Source organism: Mercenaria mercenaria, chromosome 9, assembly GCF_021730395.1.
Source record: "Mercenaria mercenaria strain notata chromosome 9, MADL_Memer_1, whole genome shotgun sequence".
NCBI classification, from domain to species: domain Eukaryota; kingdom Metazoa; phylum Mollusca; class Bivalvia; order Venerida; family Veneridae; genus Mercenaria; species Mercenaria mercenaria.
The window spans coordinates 74662310-74684586 of NC_069369.1; the positions used below are offsets into that span (position 1 = coordinate 74662310).

The 22277-nt window shown below is 37.5% G+C and overlaps 1 protein-coding gene across 1 annotated transcript in view; it reads left to right on the top strand.

The window, feature by feature from the left end:
- Window positions 1-22277, top strand: part of LOC123546302 (pentatricopeptide repeat domain-containing protein 3, mitochondrial-like) — a 65184-nt gene that overhangs the window by 14097 nt on the left and 28810 nt on the right. The window contains exons 9-16 of the mRNA XM_053551725.1: window positions 1455-1528; window positions 2929-3076; window positions 6333-6416; window positions 8266-8349; window positions 11284-11312; window positions 19577-19683; window positions 21121-21199; window positions 21700-21790. Of these exons, the coding sequence (XP_053407700.1) occupies window positions 1455-1528; window positions 2929-3076; window positions 6333-6416; window positions 8266-8349; window positions 11284-11312; window positions 19577-19683; window positions 21121-21199; window positions 21700-21790 (696 nt within the window). The remainder of the gene's footprint in view (window positions 1-1454; window positions 1529-2928; window positions 3077-6332; window positions 6417-8265; window positions 8350-11283; window positions 11313-19576; window positions 19684-21120; window positions 21200-21699; window positions 21791-22277) is intronic.

The following is a 22277-nucleotide window of genomic DNA, read 5'->3' on the forward strand; positions in this document are numbered from 1 at the left end:
TCTAAAAATAGAAAAAACCTGTGACCTCTCTAGAGGCCAGATTTTTCATGAGATCTTCATGAATATTGGTCAGAATGTTCACCTTGATGATATCTAGGTCAAGTTCGAAACTGGGTCATGTGGGGTCAAAAACTAGGTCAGTAGATCTAAAAATAGAAAAACCTTGTGACCTCTCTAGTGGCCATATTTCTCAATGGATCTTCATGAAAATTGGTCAGAATGTTCACCTTGATGATATCTAGGTTAAGTTCGAAACTGGGTCATGTGCGGTCAAAAACTAGGTCAGTAGGTCTATAAATAGGAAAACCTTGTGACCTCTCTAGAGGCAATATTTTTCAATGGATCTTCATGAAAATTGGTGAGAATGTTCAGCTTGATGATATCTAGGTCAAGTTCGAAACTGGGTCATGTGGGGTCAAAAACTAGGTCAGTAGATCTAAAAATAGAAAAACCTTGTGACCTCTCTAGTGGCCATATTTCTCAATGGATCTTCATGAAAATTGGTCAGAATGTTCACCTTGAAGATATCTAGGTCAGGTTCGAAACTGGGTCACGTGGGGTTAAAAACTAGGTCAGTAGATCTAAAAATAGAAAAACCTTGTGACCTCTCTAGAGGCCATATTTTTCATGAGATCTTCATGATATGGTCAGAATGTCATCTGATGATATCTAAGTCAGATTTGAAACTGGGTCACGTGGGTCAAAAACTAGGTCGTAGGTCTAAAAATAGAAAAAACCTTGTGACCTCTAGAGGCATATTTCTCAATGGTCTTCATGAAATTGGTGGAATGTTCAGCTTGATGATTCTAGGTCAGGTTTGTAACTGGGTCATGTGCGGTCAAAACTAGGTCAGTAGGTCGAAAATAGAAAAACCTTGTGACCTCTCTAGAGGCCATATTTTTCACGAGATCTTCATGAAAATTGGTGAGAATGTTCACCTTGATGATATCTAGGTCAAGTTTAAAAGTGGGTCACGTGCCTTCAAAAACTAGGTCATTAGGTCAAATAATAGAAAAACCTTGTGACCTCTCTAGAGGCCATATTTTTCAATGGATCTTCATGAAAATTGGTCAGAATTTTTTATCTTGATGATATCTAGGTCACATGTGCTGAAAAACTAGGTCACTGTGTCAAAAAATAGAAATAACGATGTCATACTCAGTTGAACACTGGGTCATGTGGAGATAGGTGAGCGATTCAGGACCATCATGGTCCTCTTGTTCATATCAGTCTGGCAAAACATCAGGTACACAGGTACACTGCCCTACAATTTTGATAAGCCAAAAATTTGTCATATTACTTGAACATTTTGCAAAAAATCAGGGTTTAATTAAACTTGACATTTTATAACAAGAAATTGGTCTCAACATGCAGAACTCCCTCAGTGTTTTATTTTTGCACTCTTTGGACATGTATCTTAGACAATGTATTACAACGACATCATTTTATTGTAGTTTATTTAGGCACATACAATGAGTTGATAAGAAACATTGCTGTACAGAAAGATAAGAAATGGAAAAATATTGAGGTGAGTTATTTAACTGTTAGTGTCTACAAATACAGAAAAACTTACTTTCCCAGCAATGATAAGCAAGAACCTTAAACTTAGAACACTGGTACTGTAAAACATGCACTTTATGATCCAGTATTATTAATAGGAGCTTGGGGTTGTGGGTGGGGGGGGGGGGGGGGGGGGGTCGCAATTATAGTGGTACTCCTGTCTGTAAGTCCTGTATGTGTATGTATGTATGTTCATCTTCCTTGAAAATTGTGTTTGGCTGAGAACTTCTGTGCAGAGTGGGATTTATTTGAATGTACCATGCCTGGTTTAGTAGTTATGGCCCTTTGATTTTTTTCAAGAATGCTGAGCATTGCGCAGTACTGTTATAAGCCAAGGCTGGATAACTGTCCTACTGTTTTCAAAGGATTTGACCCAAACTTACAGAAATTTATCACTTTGAAGTGAAATTGCAGATATTTCAGGTTTTGAATCTACCTTGCTCTTTGAAATTTGCAAAATACTGAATTTTGCTAAATACATAACTTTTATAAAAGTTTTCAAGGGATCGCTCCCAAACAGCAGAACTGCATTGTTATTGAGTTAACTTAATTTGATATGCATTCTGTTAGGATATTCGTGTACTTCTACCCAAATATAAATGGTTCCCTTTCCCTAATACACACACTTTTTGTCCTATTTGCAAATAATAACAGTTTATTCTAATATGAAAAATTCATGCACATTTCCATTAAAACACAGAAATCTGACGTCTTGTCGACATATTATTTTGGTGCCATACAGGCACTGAGAAAGAGTGCTACTATATTTGATCATCGAAATGAATAGTACGGAAAAGTGTTATACCTAATTCACATGCACTGTTATAGTTTATTAGGCACGAAAAATAACGTATCAGATGTCTAAGCACTCCTAAGTTATTCCGAGGGATGCATTTCTTCCTGTATTTAATACTGTTAAAACACAGTTGCCCATTGACATCATGTTGACTTACTGTATTTGGCACCATACATGTGCCATGAAATAGTGCTTTCCTATTTCATTTACTTTTGTTTTGTTTTTGTCTGGTTTAAAGTCGCACCGAAACGATATAGGTTATATGTGGAATTTCCAGCTTTGGTGGTGGAGGAAGGCCCCAAGGTGCCCCTCTGTGCATTATTTCATCAAAGACAGGCTCTGGGTAGAACTTCCAACCTTCCCTTCCATAAGCCAGCTGGATGGCTTCCACACATGAGAAATTCAGCCCTGTATGTTTATAATTAAACGAAAAAATGGTAAAAATTAAAAATTCTTTCATTACTAAAGAAACATTAGTTTTATTGCTTCGGAAGTATAAAATTGTCACTTATTTTCTGATACATATTTTCGAAACTTTGTCATATGTTTTTATCACTTTGTTACCTTTTTAGAACTTTCTGCATGAAATGAAAAAGGAAAAGGTGACTCCAACTCTAGAAACTTTTCACAGTGTGCTAATGGCGATGGAGAGTACTGAGGGACAAAGTCTCGCCGTTCATGTGCCTGCAGTACTTGCTGAGATGAAAGTCCTTAATATTGGTAAACATGTTTTTTCTTGTCACTTTTGTTACCTAGTAAGTCGGCAAAAATTGATCAGGTTTCATGTAAACTCATTTAGTATACTCCTCTTCCCCACAAACAAAGTTTATTATGTTGACAAAAGTATGGCTTGAACACCCATTTCAACTTTATCATTTAATTTACCACTGTACAGTACAACCTCCAAGAAGAAATTAGCGCAAGGAAGGGCAAAAGTGATCTCTTAACACAAATGGTCTCTTAATTCAGCGTCATGTGAGCCATGCCATGAGAAAACCAACATAGTGGCTTTGCGACCAGCATGGATCCAGACCAGCCTGCGCATCCGTGCAGTCTGTTCAGGATCCATGCTGTTCGCTTTTTAAAGCCTATTGTAATTAGAGAAACCATTAGCGAACAGCATGGATCCTGAACAGACTGCACGGATGCACAGGCTGGTCTGGATCCATGCTGGTCGCAAAGCCACTATGTTGGTTTTCTCTTAATTCAGGGTCATGTGTTCTTTATCAACACAAAAAGGAACTGAAAAAGTGGTCTTTTAATAGAAATAATCTCTTAACAGATGTGTGGTCTCTTGAGCAAGTTTGACTATATTTGATACCTTAAATTAGGAAATTTTTGTTTGATGAAAATTGGTTTTTCATACCCAATTTCGTGAAATAATGACTTTGCAAACAGATGACTGAAAAAATGGAAATTTCCAGTGATTTCAATAAAATTCAGGTCCCCCAAGTTTAGAAAATGAAACAGTTATTTGAATAGTTCTGTTCTCAGAAAGATAACAAAGGAAATTATAAAAGGCTTCACTGTTCATGACATTCATGTTGATCTTAAAGTTTAGGCTGTGAAGCCGGTCCATGCAAAATTAATATAAACAAACTGAACTTGTCAAAAAGATTTGTCTCCAAGGCTTAAAGTTCCATAAGGCTTTAAATTTTATGTTAAAAACAAATGAAACAGCTCCCCAAACCCCAAATAGATGATGTACTCAAAAGTGCTACATTAAACACTGTACATGAGTGTTTACAGGTAGAGCCATAAAGGGAGGTAACCAAAAACAATAAATTCAAACTTTCTACTATATTCAGCAGTATTCAAACCTTTGACAAATTAAAGAAAAAAAAAGTTATTGAAAATAGAATTTAACAACATATTAATAGTTTTTATATTCTAGGCGGAAAATGTGGCAGTCATATTTCAAATAAAGGCATTATGAGCCTTTAAGAAATGGCAAGGATTTATGTTTATTAGCTTTTAAACTGTGTGTTTATGTCTTACGGACATTTTTATGCCCCCGAAGGGAGGCATATAGTTTTTGAACCGTCTGTCAGTCTGTCGGTCTGTCAGTCTGTCCGCAATTTTCGTGTCTGGTCCATATCTTTGTCATCGATGGATGGATTTTCAAATAACTTGGCATGAATGTGTACCACAGTAAGACGACGTGTCGCGCGAAAGACCCAGGTCCGTAGCTCAAAGGTCAAGGTCACACTTAGACGTTAAAGGTCATTTTTCATGATAGTTGGGCGTGTCCGGTCCATATCTTTGTCATCCATGGATGGATTTTCAAATAACTTGGCATGAATGTGTACCACAGTAAGACGACGTGTCGCATGCAAGACCCAGGTCCGTAGCTCAAAGGTCAAGGTCACACTTAGACGTTAAAGGTCATTTTTCATGATAGTGCATTCGTGTCCGGTCCATATCTTTGTCATCCATGGATGGATTTTCAAAAAACTTGGCATAAATGTGTACCACAGTAAGACGATGTGTCGTGCGCAAGACCCAGGTCCGTAGCTCAAAGGTCAAGGTCACACTTAGACGTTAAAGGTCATATTTCAACATAGTGCATTGATGGGCGTGTCCGGTCCATATCTTTGTCATTCATGCTTGGATTTTAAAAATATTGGGCATGGATGTGTACCACAGTAAGACGACGTGTCGCGCGCAAGACCCAGGTCCGTAGGTCAAAGGTCCTAAACTCTAACATTGGCCATAACTATTCATTCAAAGTGCCATCGGGGGCATGTGTCATCCTATGGAGACAGCTCTTGTTATGTTATCAGTTAAAAAATTATTATGTAGAAAGAAAACTAAACTTACATTGATTTAATTTCTTGCATTTGATGTTTGTTAAAAAAAAGTCCAAGGCTAAGCCTTACAATATTATACAAATTCTGATGGTAAGTAGAGAAACCTTGAAAATGAAAAACATTACATAATTTTGGATGGATGTTCTTCTGGATATGCCGGAATGGCTGGTTATGGAATATGGCAGATATTGAAGGTAAATGTTTATGATGATTTTGATTTGCATATGGAGTGAAGTCACAAAAATTAGCGAAAATAAAAACCTCGTGAATTTTTTTTAATCAGTAGTATTGTCAGAAATGAAATGTGGTGGCTCGCTCCAGAATGATGCTTGGTCCAGGTGTATTACTCTGTTTTTTGTTATAACTGGCAAACTTGAGCTTAGATGTCAAAACGTACCCCACCCTTAACAGTCGGATTGAAATGTTTTGTCAAAATTTTCAGACATTGAGATGATCGTGTTATGTATTCTCACGATATTTAAAATAATGGTTTGTTTATATATTTTAGTAGATAATGAATTAATATGTTGACAAAAGACTACAGAAAAAGTTCTTTAATCAATCTTTCTTTGCATTAGGTGAAATAATTATAAATCTAATCCAAATTTACCGTCTTTCAGAGATAATATTTGCCATGCCATGAGAAAACCAACATAGTGGCTTTGCGACCAGCATGGATCCAGACCAGCCTGCGCATCCGCGCAGTCTGGTCAGGATCCATGCTGTTCGCTAACAGTTTCTCCAATTCCAATAGGCTTTAAAAGCGAACAATATGAAGCCTGACCAGACTGCGCGGATGCGCAGGCTGGTCTGGATCCATGCTGGTCGCAAACCCACTATGTTGGTTTTCTCATGGCACGGCTCATATTTGTAGTCATGCATCACCCATTTTTCAGGAATAGCGCTTGCAACATGCATTACCAAACCTTCCGAGATATTATTTGTAATAAGGTATCACAGATCCTACCAAGATAACATTTGTATTCACGCATCACCAGACCAAAGAAAATGTATAAACTTAAATTTCTTACTAAGAGGACCTACTAGAGTATGTTTTGATTGCCTGAAATACTAGATAACGTGAGCATTTTGTAACTGCACTCGTCACAACGGCAGAATCACTTGCTGGCAGCAGGCTAAAAGTTAAGCAAACGTTCTATTTTCAGAGCCGACTCTTCAAACATGGTCACTTGTTCTATCTGCCCTCGTATCTAAGGAAGATGGAAATGGCAAATGGTCCAATATGGAAGGTATGTTTTATAAGCAAGATTTTATTGAGTTAAGCAGTCAGCCAAGTCTCTGAATGAAATGACCTTTTAAACCAGGGGATGACTTATTATACTAAGGTTAAATTCTTAAACTGGCCAATAAGGGTGGTTGCTCAACTCTCATGGTGCTTGATAGATGTGATTGTTTGTACAACTTCAGGTGGATGCTGTTTTGTGAATCTCAGGTTTCACTTAACCAGTCCACGGCCTTGACTTAATCAAAAACTTGCATAAAGGGCCCAAAAGTTAGAGTCATGCATTGATAGAAGGTTGTTACTCATCTAGTGATGTTGTGGTTTTGTTTGAGGTTTCTCTCAGCCAGACCAAAGTAATGGCCTTGAAAATCAAAAATATGCATACATGTATAGGGCCTTAAAGCTTATGTATCTTACATATTAAAAAGTATACAACCTAGAGTCATTAAACATTTTAGGATTGTTATTCATCTAGTGAAGTTATGTTATTTTGTAGCAGAATTTTGTAGCCATTTTTAGCTCGACTATTCAAAGAATAGTCTAGCTATTCTACTCGCCCTGGCGTCGGTGTTGGCCTCACACCTTGGTTAAAGTTTTGCATGCAAGTATATATGGCTATCATTTAAAAGAATATATCTTTGAAACTTATTTTTTCTTTTTCACGGTCAATTACCAACCTCACTAGGTCAAGTCCCATAACTCTGACATGCTTTTTGGCCAAATTATGCCATGCCCACTTTTGGACTTAGAAAATCCTGGTTACAGTTTTGCAAGCTACTGTCTCCAAAACTAATGCAGATATTGAATTGAAACTTCACATGTGTCTTCTGGGTTATAAAACTAGGTGAAAGCATTAATTCCCATAACTCTGACATGCATTTTGGCCAAATTATGCCCATTTTTGGACTTAGAAATTCCTGTGCAAGTTACTATCTCCAAAACCAATGGAGATACTATAGGCATTTTAACATTTAGGGTAATATTCCTTCTTCTGGGACAATAATTCGAATAGTCCAGCATTTGCTGTCTTACAGACAGCTGTTGTTATGAATGTGTTTGGAGATTCTGATACAATGTGCACCAACATTAAAGGGCAAGGAATGCTTGAAAATAAGTAAATTTGATATGAAAGCCATCCTCAAGCCTTTCATAATGTTGAAAGAATTTTTAAGATCGGACCACTATTGAAAAAGATATGGCAGTTTGAAATTTGAGAAAATGACTGATCATGGAGGCAGCCATATTAGTGTGTTTATGACGTCATTTACACACTACTGAATTCTTTATTTAGCAAATTATCTTTTAAATAGATTAATTTTGCATGTTTCTTGAGTGTAAGGTGTAAAACATGATAATGTCTTTCATTATAGCTGGAAAAGGTAGAGAAACTATTTTACAGAAATAAGTAAATATTCTTCAAATATGTATCTAGAAATTTAATAAATCCGCCATTTTGTTTCTTGTTGCCATGGTAACAAAATGGCCGCCATTTTGATCAAATATTTAAATGCTCATAAATTTCTCATTTTAAGCGGATTTTGAAATTTCTTTCACTTCTTTAAATGATATAAGAAATCATAGCTGATTGGTTTAACATGAGAACAACATTGCCTTTCCCTTTAAATCACCCCTATTGGATCTACGCACATATTGAGTGTACAATATACTGACAAAAGGTTAGGGTTAGGTTTGGCATAGGTTTAATAGTGTACAATTAATGCGTGCATACACTCAGTGCGGGAGAATTTATGCGAACCTACAATGTGTTAATGCATACTTGAGTGTTTATGGTACTTAAACAGAAGCAAGTCATAACTAGCAAAGAAAGGATTTACAAAGTTCAGTATTATTTTCAGGTTATGGTATAATGTCTGACATTATAGATATTATACAACATATACGGAAGGACATCGAGAAACTACACATTGATCACTCTACAGGTATCGTATATATAATAGTCAGATCTCTCTTTAACCTTTAGCCCGCTAAATTTCAAAAATGGACTGGTCCATCATTCAGTTTGGGCAATACCACTTATTATTCAAAGGGGTGTCCACTGAAATTTATTGACTGAATAGCGAGCAGTGCAGACCAAGATGTGCAGGCTGATCTTGATCTGCACAGGTCACAAAGGCAGAATCACTTGCCGCCAGCAGGCTAACGGTGAAAGACCACCTTTGAGAGAACCATAAAGTGATTCAGAGTTGGCACAGACCTGAAAAAAGTCATAAAAACTTTGGCAGTATGCTTATTTTTGTGAAATCTTTGTCACTTATGAATATAGGTCATCGGAAAAAATATTAGGTCACTGGGTCAAGTCACACAAAGCATTGTTAACAAACAGCATGCAGTTTTTCTAACTTACCTATTTATATATGGTCAGAAAATGCTTGAACGACTTTTAAGTTGGGTTTGAAACTGGATCATAAAAGGCTGAAAATTCTCTCATGGTTAGAATGTTTGTCCTAATGAGATCCAGGTGAAACTGGAAACTAGGTCATAGGGGATAGAAAGTAGGTTAGATGAGCTATGTGGTTGTGTTTGTCCTAATGAGATCCAGGTGAAACTGGAAACTAGGTCATAGGGGATAGAAAGTAGGTTTGATGAGCTATGTGGTTGTGTTTGTCCTAATGAGATCCAGGTGAAACTGGAAACTAGGTCATAGGGGATAGAAAGTAGGTTTGATGAGCTATGTGGTTGTGTTTGTCCTATTGAGATCCAGGTGAAACTGGAAACTAGGTCATAGCGGATAGAAAGTAGGTTTGATGAGCTATGTGGTTGTGTTTGTCCTATTGAGATCCAGGTGAAATTGGAAACTAGGTCATAGCAGATAGAAAGTAGGTTTGATGAGCTATGTGGTTGTGTTTGTCCTATTGAGATCCAGGTGAAACTGGAAACTAGGTCATAGCGGATAGAAAGTAGGTTTGATGAGCTATGTGGTAGTCTTCATTACCTTTTTGTTATACCATATGATGAGCGAGAAAATATGAAGATGGTTATTATAATACGTAATTAGAACACAATACTATAAATCAAGAGGTCACAAATTCATGTCATGTCAAGGTAAATTCTTATTGTTGATGGTTTGACAGAAGACAGCATGTAAAAAAATATGATATTATTGTCCTATACTGCTGATTCATATAAAAAAAATGGCAGTTACTTGTAAACAGAGTCAAGGCAGAACTAGTACATTTGTCAGTTTGAACAAAGTCTAGACTGAACTGATACGCTTGTCAGTTGCTTGTGGGCAAAGTCAAGGCATAACTAGTATGCTTGTCAGTTGCTTGTGGGCAAAGTCTAGACTGAACTGATACGCTTGTCAGTTGCTTGTGGGCAAAGTCTAGACTGAACTGATACGCTTGTCAGTTGCTTGTGGGCAAAGTCTAGACTGAACTGATACGCTTGTCAGTTGCTTGTGGGCAAAGTCAAGGCATAACTAGTATGCTTGTCAGTTGCTTGTGGGCAAAGTCTAGACTGAACTGATACGCTTGTCAGTTGCTTGTGGGCAAAGTCAAGGCATAATAGTATGCTTGTCAGTTGCTTGTGGCAAAGTCTAGACTGAACTGATACGCTTGTCAGTTGCTTGTGGGCAAAGTCAAGGCATAACTAGTATGCTTGTCAGTTGCTTGTGGGCAAAGTCTAGACTGAACTGATACGCTTGTCAGTTGCTTGTGAGCAAAGTCTAGACTGAACTGATACGCTTGTCAGTTGCTTGTGGGCAAAGTCTAGACTGAACTGATACGCTTGTCAGTTGCTTGTGGGCAAAGTCTAGACTGAACTGATACGCTTGTCAGTTGCTTGTGGGCAAAGTCTAGACTGAACTGATACGCTTGTCAGTTGCTTGTGGGCAAAGTCTAGACTGAACTGATACGCTTGTCAGTTGCTTGTGGGCAAAGTCAAGGCATAACTAGTATGCTTGTCAGTTACTTGTGAACAAAATCAAGGCAGAACTAGTATGCTTGTCAGTTACTTGTGAACAAAATCAAGGCATAACAAGTATGCTTGTCAGTTACTTATGAACAAAATCAAGGCAGAACTAGTATGCTTGTCAGTTACTTATGAACAAAATCAAGGCAGAACTAGTATGCTTGTCAGTTACTTGTGAACAAAATCAAGACAGAAGTAGTAGGCTTGTCAGTTACTTGTGAACAATGTCAAGGCAGATCAGTATGCTTGTCAGTTACTTATGAACAAAGTCAAGGCAGAACTAATATGCTTGTCAGTCACTTTTGAACAAAGTCAAGGCAGATCAGTATGCTTGTCAGTTACTTGTGAACAAAGTCAAGGCAGATCGGTATGCTTGTCAGTTACTTGTGAATAGTACCAGTTGTTAGTTACTTATGAACAAAGTCAATGTAAAACTTGTACACTTGTCAATTAATTGTGAACAAAAGACAATCTTGTTACACTTGTCCGTTACTTGTGAACAAAAGTCAAGGCAGTACTCAGCATAAATGGTACACTTGTCAATTACTTGTTAACAAAATTAAGGCAGTACTGGTGTGCTTCTTAGCTACCTGAGGACAAAGTCAAGGCAGTAGTGGTATGATTGTCACTTACTTGTGAACGATATTAAGGCAGCACTGGTATGTTTGTGAGTTACTTGTGAACAAAGTCAAAGCAGCACTGGTACATATGTCAGTTATTTATGAACAAAATTAAGGCAGTACAGGTATGTTAATCAATTACTTGTGAACAGATTAAAAGCAGCACTGGCACAGATAACAATAACACAAGTTTTGTTCATTGACACCTAATATATACATACTAGTAACTGAATTCATTAAAAAAGTGGCATTCAAACCATAATTCAAATAAAGAAACATAGTTAATGTTAGTTTAAAAGAAGGTCTGCTTCTTTTACATTTCAGAAAATTTCCTAGTCAAGGCAATGGTTGAGGTAAGTATAATATTTATATGTAATTTATTTTTGATAAAGGGGTAAGTGTGATTGCGAGTCAAGCGTGCAGGGATGGAAAATGTGCAGGGAGCATGAAGGAATATGGAGGGTCTCCAAAGCAATATCCCTGTGAAATTAATCTTTTGAATTTAGGCCAGCGATTTCAGAGGGTAATATTTTTAACGCTCAATATTGCCATATAGAGACAACACTAGGCTTATCCCCAGGCAGCCACGATTTGATGGTAGGTGTTAGAAACATAAATGTAGTTTCTAATATTTATTGTATCTGACGCTATTTATTTGACGTCTGTTTGGCGTCTTCAGCCACGTGATAATTTGCGGCGTTCATTGACGTCAACGTCATACTTGTTTATACTTCCGCCCAGACTTTGAAACGTTAACTGAACTGAACGTTAACTGTGGACATTAATTATTCTGATGAGACTTGATGAGTAAGAGACCAAATTCGGTAACTAAATACTGTTAATTTATTCAAAGCGTAATTATTGAACTCGAAGTTATGATATTGAATTTGTTAAATAACATAAAATGAATATATAGACTTTAAATTTTATTTTCTGAATGATTGGATAGTGCAAGCTTTGTTGATGTGAAGTATGTTCAAAAGTACATCTGTTGTTTATATGAAGTATTGTATAATTGGTGAGCGTTGTATGAATGTTGTTTGTATGTTTTTATTTGCAGAGAATCGCTATATCTAGAGAAATAAAAGAGTAAAGGCGCATCTCTCGTTTAGTCACTGAGTTGATCCAAGTCCCAGAACAATTCTCGAATAGTCGAATAATCGAATGCTCGAATCCAGCGGTTGATGTGATCCACTGAAGAAACAGTGACGATACCATTGGATACAAGATGACAGACTCTGAAAATAAAACCTTTCAAGGACTTAAGCGGTCAAGGTCAGCACAATGTGCGCAACTGACGAAAACTGTATAAGGAGTTGGAGCATACATGATTTCTCATGATAATGATGATCTTGTTGAAAACTTGTATGTGAAACTGTGCGATAATTCAACGCTTTCAAGAACATACATTTAGAGTGCCTAGACTTATGTGACGAACCCGCCGATTGTGAAAATCTAGAACAATCCTATGAGTGTTATCATAATAATTTCACAGAGTTTCAGGAGAGATATGAACATGGAAGTCATCGAACCAGTATAATGAAAATGACGAAATTTGTAGCAATGCGTCATCAACGTGTAAAACGAAACTTGCGAGTTCCAAAGCTAAACGTTTGATTGCTGAGCAAAAGTTAAATTCTCTTAGAAAAAACACGAGCTTGAACTGGCGCGCAGAGAAATAGAAATTAAACAGCAAGAACTTGAATATCAGTGTGAATTAGAGCAAGCGCGTATTGAAGAATCGGTCTGGCACGAGGCATTGGAGGAAGAAACTGGTGAGCACGTGCAAGATTCGTCATATGTGAAGCAGACGACAGTAAATGATTTCACTTCCGGTCATGAACAGTCTGATAAGAACATAAGAAGTGCACACGACGACTGTGTAATTATAAATACACCTAACAACACTCATTTGGTAACGGAGCAACGTAAGAATGGATCAATGAATCAGAATGCACATCCATCTGAGAATGTAGTCACGAGCGTTTTTGAGAAATACAGACACTAATGTTTTGAGAAATACAGACACTAACATAGAATCAGCTTTTCAGTTGCTGGCAAATACGTTACAAGAAGGATTCAACTTACCAAAGCCGGAGCTCCTGAGATTCAGCGGTTCAACATTGGAATACTGCAAATTTGTGAATAACTTTGAAACAAACATTGACTGTAAAGTTCGTGACGACAGGTTACGACTTAGTTACTTGATACAATACTGTGACGGAGAGGCAAAGAGTGCAATAGAAGACTGTGTACTACTGAGTCCAAGTGAAGGTTATAAACGAGCAAGAGACATTTTGTACTCACGGTACGGTAGGCCACATAACATTGCTAGAACTTATGTAGATAAAATTGTTAATGGTCATTCCTTAAAGGCATCTGACACTAATGGTCTTTCAGATTTAGCACTTGAGATGAGAAAATGTGAAATTACTTTGTCTCAGTTAGGATTTAAGTCAGATATAGATAACACAGACAACTTACGTCGCATTGTTAGACGTTTGCCTATGCACGTCCGCGGTAAATGGGTAGATATTGCACACTCAATTACTGAGTCTGGTAGGGAACCGGCTTTTCAGATCTAGTGAAATTTGTAGAAGAAAAGGCTCGAATCGCCACTTCCCTATATGGCCTTGACCTTGCAAATGAGAAGAGTCATGGTAAGATTGTTGAAGATCGAACCTTTAAGTCAAAGCCAAGTCCTGCACCTCGTAGAAATAATGCTGTCAGTTTTGCTACGAATAGTGCAGTAAACAATTCTATGTATAAGCCGTCACGTAAGTGCTATTGTTGTTCAGGTAGTTTGTAAAGATTTAGCTTCATGTACGAAATTTACAGCCATGAATTTAAATGACAGGGAACAGTTTGTAAAAAAGAACAACTTTGTTTCAATTGTTTAAAGGGCAAACATTTTTCTAACGTTTGTAGAAAACCTACTGGGTGCAATGTAACAGAATGTAAATCTAGACACCACTTTCTTTTACATAGTTGGGTAGATAGTAAATCTGATCACACAAATCAACAATCCGTCGTAAATTGCGCAACTAAAAGCGGATCTTGTGTGAAGAACTGTTTAGGTATAATACCTGTACTTGTTAGAGGTAAAAGTGGGACATACTGCAAGACTTATGCTTTGCTTGACGAGGGAGCTGACCAGACATTATGTGATGAACGCTTGTTGAAATGCTGAACCTAACCTCTAAACCTGTGACGTTCAAGATGTCTACAGCAAGCTCTTCCGGTATTATCGTCGAAGGACAGGAAGTTGAGCTGCACGTGCAACCGGCGTCAGGTGGTAACGACGTTACGTTGAGAAAAGTTTGGTCAGTAAAATCTCTTCCAGTATCAACTAGATCTGCTGCGAGAAACGCTGACATCAGAGATCTACCATATTTATATAAGATAGAAATCCCTGAAATCGACTCTAGCTCTGTGATGCTTCTTATTGGAACAGATGCACCACAGGCACATATACCCTTAGAAGTGCGTTCAGGCCGCCATGATCAACCCTACGCCATTAAAACTCAACTAGGCTGGGCAGTGCGTGGACCTGTTACAGACACTACAACACAGAAATCAGCTAATGTAAATTTTCAGCAGTCAGCTGATGTATTGTTACAACAACAACTTGAGAAAATGTGGACTACGGACTTTGATGACAAAGTGAAAGTAGAAAGAAATTCAATGTCTCTAGAAGACAAGAAAGCTTTAAACACTATGAACTCTTCGTTGAGATATGAAAATGGACATTACAAACTGAAATTACCATGGCGTGACGAGAAAGCAGTAATGCCTAACAACTTGACTCTTGCGCATGCGCGACTCGAACATTTGAAGAGAAGTTAGCACGAGATCAAGGAGCTGCATAAAATGTACACAGCATCAGTAACTGACTATATCCAGAAAGGACATGCACAGGAAGTAACACACATTGAATCTGATAGTAACCGCGTGTGGTACTTACCCCATCATCCTGTGACGAATCCTAATAAGCCCGGAAAAAGTGAGAGTTGTATTTGACTGTGCCGCCAAATACAAAGGAATTTCCCTAAATAGTCAACTTCTACAAGGACCCGACTTTATGAACAGCTTGGTTGGCGTTTTTAATCAGATTTCGTCAAGAGCCCGTTGCTATAGCAGCCGACATCGAGGCTATGTTTCATCAGGTCCGTGTCGAAGATTTAGATTGTGATGCCCTACGGTTTCTATGGTGGCCTGAAGGGGACATGACTCAAAAACCTAGATGCTATAAGATGCTGGTACACCTATTTGGCGCGACCTCATCCCCAAGTTGCACAGCATATGCATTAATACGAACAGCGTCGGATAAACGCACATATGTATAAACCAGAGGTAGTCAACAACCGTTTAAAAGGAACTTTTACGTTGACGACTGCTTAAAATCAGTTTCTTCTGATGAGAAAGCAATCGAGTTAGCCCCGCAGACTTACAGTCATTGTTAAGGAGAGGAGGATTTCGTCTGACGAAATGGCTCAGCAATAAGAGAGATGTCGTTGATCTATCCCAGAGTCAGAACGAGCGCCATCTATAATGAATCTTAGCAAGAGCGACAGTTTGCCAGTAGATCGTGCCCTCGTGTTCAGTGGAATGTAGAGAAAGATGAACTCAAATTTAAAGTGAAAGTAAGTGAAAAGCCAATAACAAGACGTGGCATCCTTTCCATCGTCAGTTCCATATTCGATCCCCTTTGACTGTAGCACCAGTAACTCTACGTGCAAAAGCTATAGTACAAAACCTATGTAGACAGAAGCTTTCATGGGACGATCCTATCCCTGAAAAAGATACGTACGAGTGGAAACAATGGTTAGATACTCTTCCATATTTAGAATCTGTCTCTGTGAGAAGATGTTTTTAAACCACAGGACTTTGGAACCTTAAAGAATGTCCAGCTACATGTATTCTGCGACAGTTCTCAACTTGGTTACGGCGCATGCCTGTACTTGAGATTAAAAGATGAAAAGAACCTGATTTCATGCTCTCTGGTTGCTGGAAAATCACGACTAGCGCCAATAAAACAGACATCTATTCCAAGACTTGAACTTTCAGGAGCAGTTGTCGCTTCCCGGCTTTATACGCTAGTAGCAGACGAACTAGAAATAGACATTGACAGTGTGACATTCTGGACAGATTCTATGATTATCCTTGGATATATTAAAAACGAAACCCGGAGATTCAAAACCTTTGTTGGAAATAGGGTAAGTGAAATTCATGATGTGACGTCACGAGACCAATGGAGACACGTAGATACGGCTTCCAATCCAGCAGACGTCGCTTCTAGAGGAATGCATGCCAGTGATTTTAAGACAATGAAATTTTGGATGCATGGACCTGAATTCCTTCAGAAAGATGAAAGCCATTGGCCAAGCCACCTAACTAAACCTGAATTAGACGACGACGACACTGAGCTGAAAAAAGAGGTTGTCGTCAACACAACTAGTGCAGTTGAAACCATTCAAAGTATAATAGATAGATACCCAGTTGGACGAAGCTGAGAAGGGCCGTTGCTTGGTTACTAAGATATAAGGCATACTGCAGACGTAAACACGTAAACCACACCTTGGTACTGAGTGAAGGTGACTTAAGCACCAATGAACTCAACATGGCGGAACATACCATATTAGCGTTGGTTCAACGTACGTCGTTTACCGATGAGAGAATATGTCTACAAAATGGGAATTCTGTAAGAAAAGACAGTTGTTTAGCATCTTTGAACCCGATTATACACCATGATCTGATCAGAGTACAAGGACGCTTACAATGCGAATATCCAAGTAAATATCCAGTCGTACTACTAGCAAACACCATGTAACAAAACTAATAATAAAACATATCCACGAACATAATGGTCACGTTGGAAAAGAGCATGTACTTTCTATGTCACGTGAGAAATATTGGATTCTACACGGACCTAGCGCAGTGAAGAGTATTTTGAGAGGTTGCATCCCATGCAGACGACAACATACACCGTTAAATGACCCAACAGATGGCGCCCTTGCTTGACGAGCAGACGACACCGGATATGCCACCATTTTCCCATATTGGAATCGATTATTTCGGACCATTTATTGTGAAGACAGCTCGTGCACGAGAAAAGCGTTATGGTTGTATTTTCACGTGCCTAACGTCGCGTGCGGTACATTTTGAAATTGCTCACAGTCTATCTACTGATTCCTTCATATCTGCCTTTCAACGCTTTCAAAGTCGACGTGGACGCCCACGAAAGTCTTCAGTGATAATGGAACCAATCTTGTTGGAGGTGAAACTGAACTACGAAAATCATTGCAGCTATGGAACCAGTCCAAACTCAGTGGATTTTTTGCTCAGAACGACATTGAATGGCATTTCAACCCTCCGAACGCAAGCCATATGGGAGGAGCATGGGAACGTTTAATTCGTTCTACTAGAGTTATATTGAAATCTCTCGTCCGAGAACAACTACTTAACGACGAGCAGCTGCTTACATTAATGGCTGAAACAGAGAAAATACTAAATGACAGACCTTTGACACCCGTTAGCAGTGATCCCAGAGACCCACCAGCATTAATGCCGAGTATGCTACTGCTAATGAAATCAAACCAGTGCTTACCTGTTGGTATCTTTAAGAAGCAAGATATATACGCAAAACGGTGGTGGAGACAAGTGCAGTATCTCGCAGATGTATTTTGGAAACGATGGTTGAGAGAATACTTACCACTACTTCAGAAACGTCAGAAATGGCAACGTAAAACTGTAAACCTGAAGAAAGATGATGATTCTTGTTGCCGTTGACAACGTTCCCAGAGGACAGTGGCCACTAGCCCGAGTGGTTGACGTGAATCTTGGTAGAGATGGCCTAGTTAGAAGCTGTGTGATCAGAACTAAATCAGGTCAATTGATTAGGCCAGTTTACTAAACTGTGTCTTCTTGAGGCTTCAATGTAAATTTGATCCTAACTTTTTTCGAAGCTAAATAATAATTATAACAAACAAGTAAGAGCCAAGTTTTGTTGTACAAATTGTTATAAATGCGCTACTTAGGAATTGTCTTTATGAAGCGTAGATAATTGTTTTTGGTTAGATTTCGCGCACCTTGCATAGATTAACTAATTACGTGAAATATGTCATCAACTTAAGAATTATTGATTATTGATAAAGCATGGAAGTGTATTTTTTGAAAAGTTTATTTGTTATGAAATGTATGTAATTTCATAGTGGGGACTGTTAGAAACATAAATGTAGTTTCTAATATTTATTGTATCTGACGCTATTTATTTGACGTCTGTTTGGCGTCTTCAGCCACGTGATAATTTGCGGCGTTCATTGACGTCAACGTCATACTTGTTTATACTTCCGCCCAGACTTTGAAACGTTAACTGAACTGAACGTTAACTGTGGACATTAATTATTCTGATGAGACTTGATGAGTAAGAGACCAAATTCGGTAACTAAATACTGTTAATTTATTCAAAGCGTAATTATTGAACTCGAAGTTATGATATTGAATTTGTTAAATAACATAAAATGAATATATAGACTTTAAATTTTATTTTCTGAATGATTGGATAGTGCAAGCTTTGTTGATGTGAAGTATGTTCAAAAGTACATCTGTTGTTTATATGAGTATATGTATAATTGGTGAGCGTTGTATGAATGTTGTTTGTATGTTTTTATTTGCAGAGAATCGCTATATCTAGAGAAATAAAAGAGTAAAGGCGCATCTCTCGTTTAGTCACTGAGTTGATCCAAGTCCCAGAACAGTAGGATTAAAAAGCACTGATTTTAAATACTTTTTACTATTTTCTGCTGAAATTGGCATATGGGAGGAGGGATGGAGCTATTTTTGACTTGAGTCACACATGCTCCTTTTGAATGAAAATTGCAGTATTTTATATTTGAGCCATGCCATGTGAAAACCAACATAGTGTGTTTGCGACCAGCATGGATCTAGACCAGCCTGCGCATCAGGAAATAGAGAAACTGTTAGGGAACAACATAAATCCTGACCAGACTGCACAGATGCACAGGCTGGTCTGGATCCATGCTGGCCGCAAATGCACTATGTTGGTTTTCGCATGGCGCAGCTCATTTTCTGTATTTTACTGTTGTGAAATAAGTGAACTTTGTTGGCATCAGTTTTCAAGGTTTTGGTCAAAATGGCTATGTGGGTATAGATTTGTGGATTTCGTATTTCTAAGATGAAAGAAATAGCAAAATTGTTTGTAAATCAGCCTTTAATTTTGTGGACGGACACAAACAATTTTTCCACCACAAAATTTAATGATTTCACTGTAATTATTTGAATGATTGAACTGACTTGTGTTATGTGTGAGACAGAAGATGCTGCTTTTTGTAATAGATTTTTTAGACACATGTAAATTCATGTATTCATAGCAAGAAATGTAGGCATATGTTTTCAGTAGGGCTTAAGGACTGCATTTTGTCAACAGTCCATAATTTAGCTATGGAGACTTTTGCACGGATGTGCAGGCGGATCTTGGTCTGCACTGGTCGCAAAGGCAGAATCACTTGCGGTCGGCAGGCAAAAGGTTAATGGATGCAACTTGAAATCTGGCCAGTCAACCAGCTATAATATATGAGAATGTAAAATTTCATTACAGTGCAGGAAATATAGAGACACCGAGGTGGCCATGATGTTGTACAAGTTAAAGGAAGAAATGGGTCATCGATATATCATCACATCTTTAAGAGATGAAGATATATTTTAGTAAGTGTATAAACCTGCCCAGGGACAATGTTTTGAAAGACATTCTAATGTGAGGTCATTCGTCTCCCACAGTAGTAACAAATGTCTTTATTTTACAATGTTGTAATAGTTTGGATGCATTATTGCACATTATTTGCACTTAGAATCTGTCATATACATAGTGTCCTGTAACGGTGGTATTTAGAAAAATTAAATGCTTACAGTTGATGATATCATTGTTATAGGATATCAATGTGATGGTGTAGAACTTTGTTTCCAGTTGTTAGTAGTTTTTTCAATAGGATGATTTAAATGGCAAGAAAATAATTAACCCGGCCAGATAGATTGTTGTAACAACCTTGTTTGTTGGACAAAATTGTGTCATCAACTTAAGGATATGATTTATCATTTTATCTGAATTTAACAACAGTCAGATCTTGATAGTAGATTTGAACAGATAAATTACAGTAATATATTTTTTTGTACCACAAAATTTTTTTGTAGGGTGTTATGGGGAGGGAGGTGGGGGCTTGATTTACCTTTGTCCTTATGTCTGCCCATTTTGGTGCCCATCCATTTGAATTTGTGTCATGTAGATCTCAAAAAATATTTGATTTAGAATCATGAAGCGTTAAAGGAATATTATTCAGCATGTTAAAGTTGTGCACATGGGATTTTGTTTTGGATTTTGCTCAGTAAGACAAGTGTTATTGCCCTTGACTAATAAGAAAAACATATTTGAAGGACTGAAAAGTTTGTGTTGAATGTATCACAAGAAATATTTGATCTTGAGTCATGAAATCTGATAGAAATATTATCCAGTATTCAGAAGCCGTGCACAAGTGGTTTTGTTTGGGATGTTACTCAGCAAGAGTTATGGCCCTTGACTTAGTCAAGAATAGGCAGAAAAGGCTTAAAAGTTTGTTTCACACGTCTCAATAAGAATTTGCCTTATAGCCATGAAATCTTCCAGGAATCAATGTTATTGTACATGTGATTTTATGTACCTTGGGCTTTGTTTTGGATTTACCCCCTACCCCTGATAATTTTTTTCTCTCTTTTTATTTTAATTGATGTTTCTTCATGGTGTTATATAGGCCTTACATCTGCCCTACACCTGATGCCTCACACACCCAACAAAAGGTAATATAAAGTTCACATAGTCTTGCTTTGTCAGCAAATTACATATATGACTTGCAGAGTTACAGTAAGAATGTGTGGCACCAGTGTCTATAGGAGACATATCTAAATAAATTGTTGCCGAAACGATTTATAAGTAATTACCATTCTGATATGTCTTCTGCAATGTTTCATTTTCAGCTCAGCTGTTTTAAGAATAGGGAGAGATATTTGTACTCTATTCCTCTTTGTTATACTCTTTCTATACTGATGATTCATTGTTACAAATGATAGTTGTTTGTTCTATTTATACATTGCTGACGTTGTTCTATTTTACAGTAATACATTGCTGACGTTGCTCAGCCATACAGAGACTCCAGATGATATGATGAACGTTTACAGGAAAGTCTGTCCTTCAGTAAGTGTGTCTGTCGATACTCCAGTTTAAAATCAGTAAAACTTTCCTTGTGGATTAATACACTAAAAAAACCTGACTGTTGGTTAGACCTATTTAAAATCATATTTATCACTTCTGACCAAAATTTGTCAAAAATTAGTAACTTGATAAATTTTGATTGATGGATATTAGTATCTCAAAATTTATTTGACTTAGAGTCATGAAACGTTAGAGGAATCTTATGTTGCATGTGAAGCTGTGCACCTGTCACAATGTCATGACTTCACACTATCTATGTCTAAAAATTGTCAAAAACGTACTTCTGTACAATTTCTAAATTTCTTTTTTTTTCATTACGGTGGAATGTTTTAATCTTTATGTTCGTATAGGTATTTATATACATTTATTTTTCATTGAAGAACATTTTGCAAAGAATTTTCGATTATTCATAATTCATATTCATTTGCATTCCAGTGTATAGTGTTCAAAATCAATGCTGATATCACTCTTGTTCTTTCCAGCTGCACACTGCCAATTTGAATTGTTTAAAATCAATGTTAGATAACCTGGAAATGTACAGAGCATATGCGCATATCTTACAGCTTTGGCAAGGTTTGTCTTTCAGTTTGTTTCTTTCCTTCATTGCAGACTTATTACCATTAGAGACTGTCTTTGTAGAGTACATATGACTTTAGAGAGCAATAGAGTAAATATTTCACTGAAGAGCCACCAGAGAGCCTTTGTAAATACATGTACTTCTGAGAGCCTTAAGGCCTATAGAGTTAGCATAGTGAATTCCACTCAAGTATTTTTATGATGAAATCCATCCCAAAGGACTTATCTAGAGACAAATACCTCTCCAGAGAGTAGCTGAAGATTAAAATCTCACTCTAGAGAGCTTTTGTAGAGGAAATACCACCTCCAGATAGCTTTTGTAATGTTAATTTCTCTGTTCAAAACAGAATAAGGTTCCTTATGTTTGTATTTGTTGCCAATCAGAGGCCTAATTGATTCCCCTTGAGGACTGTTTGTTCTTGATATTCTATATATTTAAGTTTTAGAGGACAGTATACACAGCAGCTTTATTAATTTTTGAAGT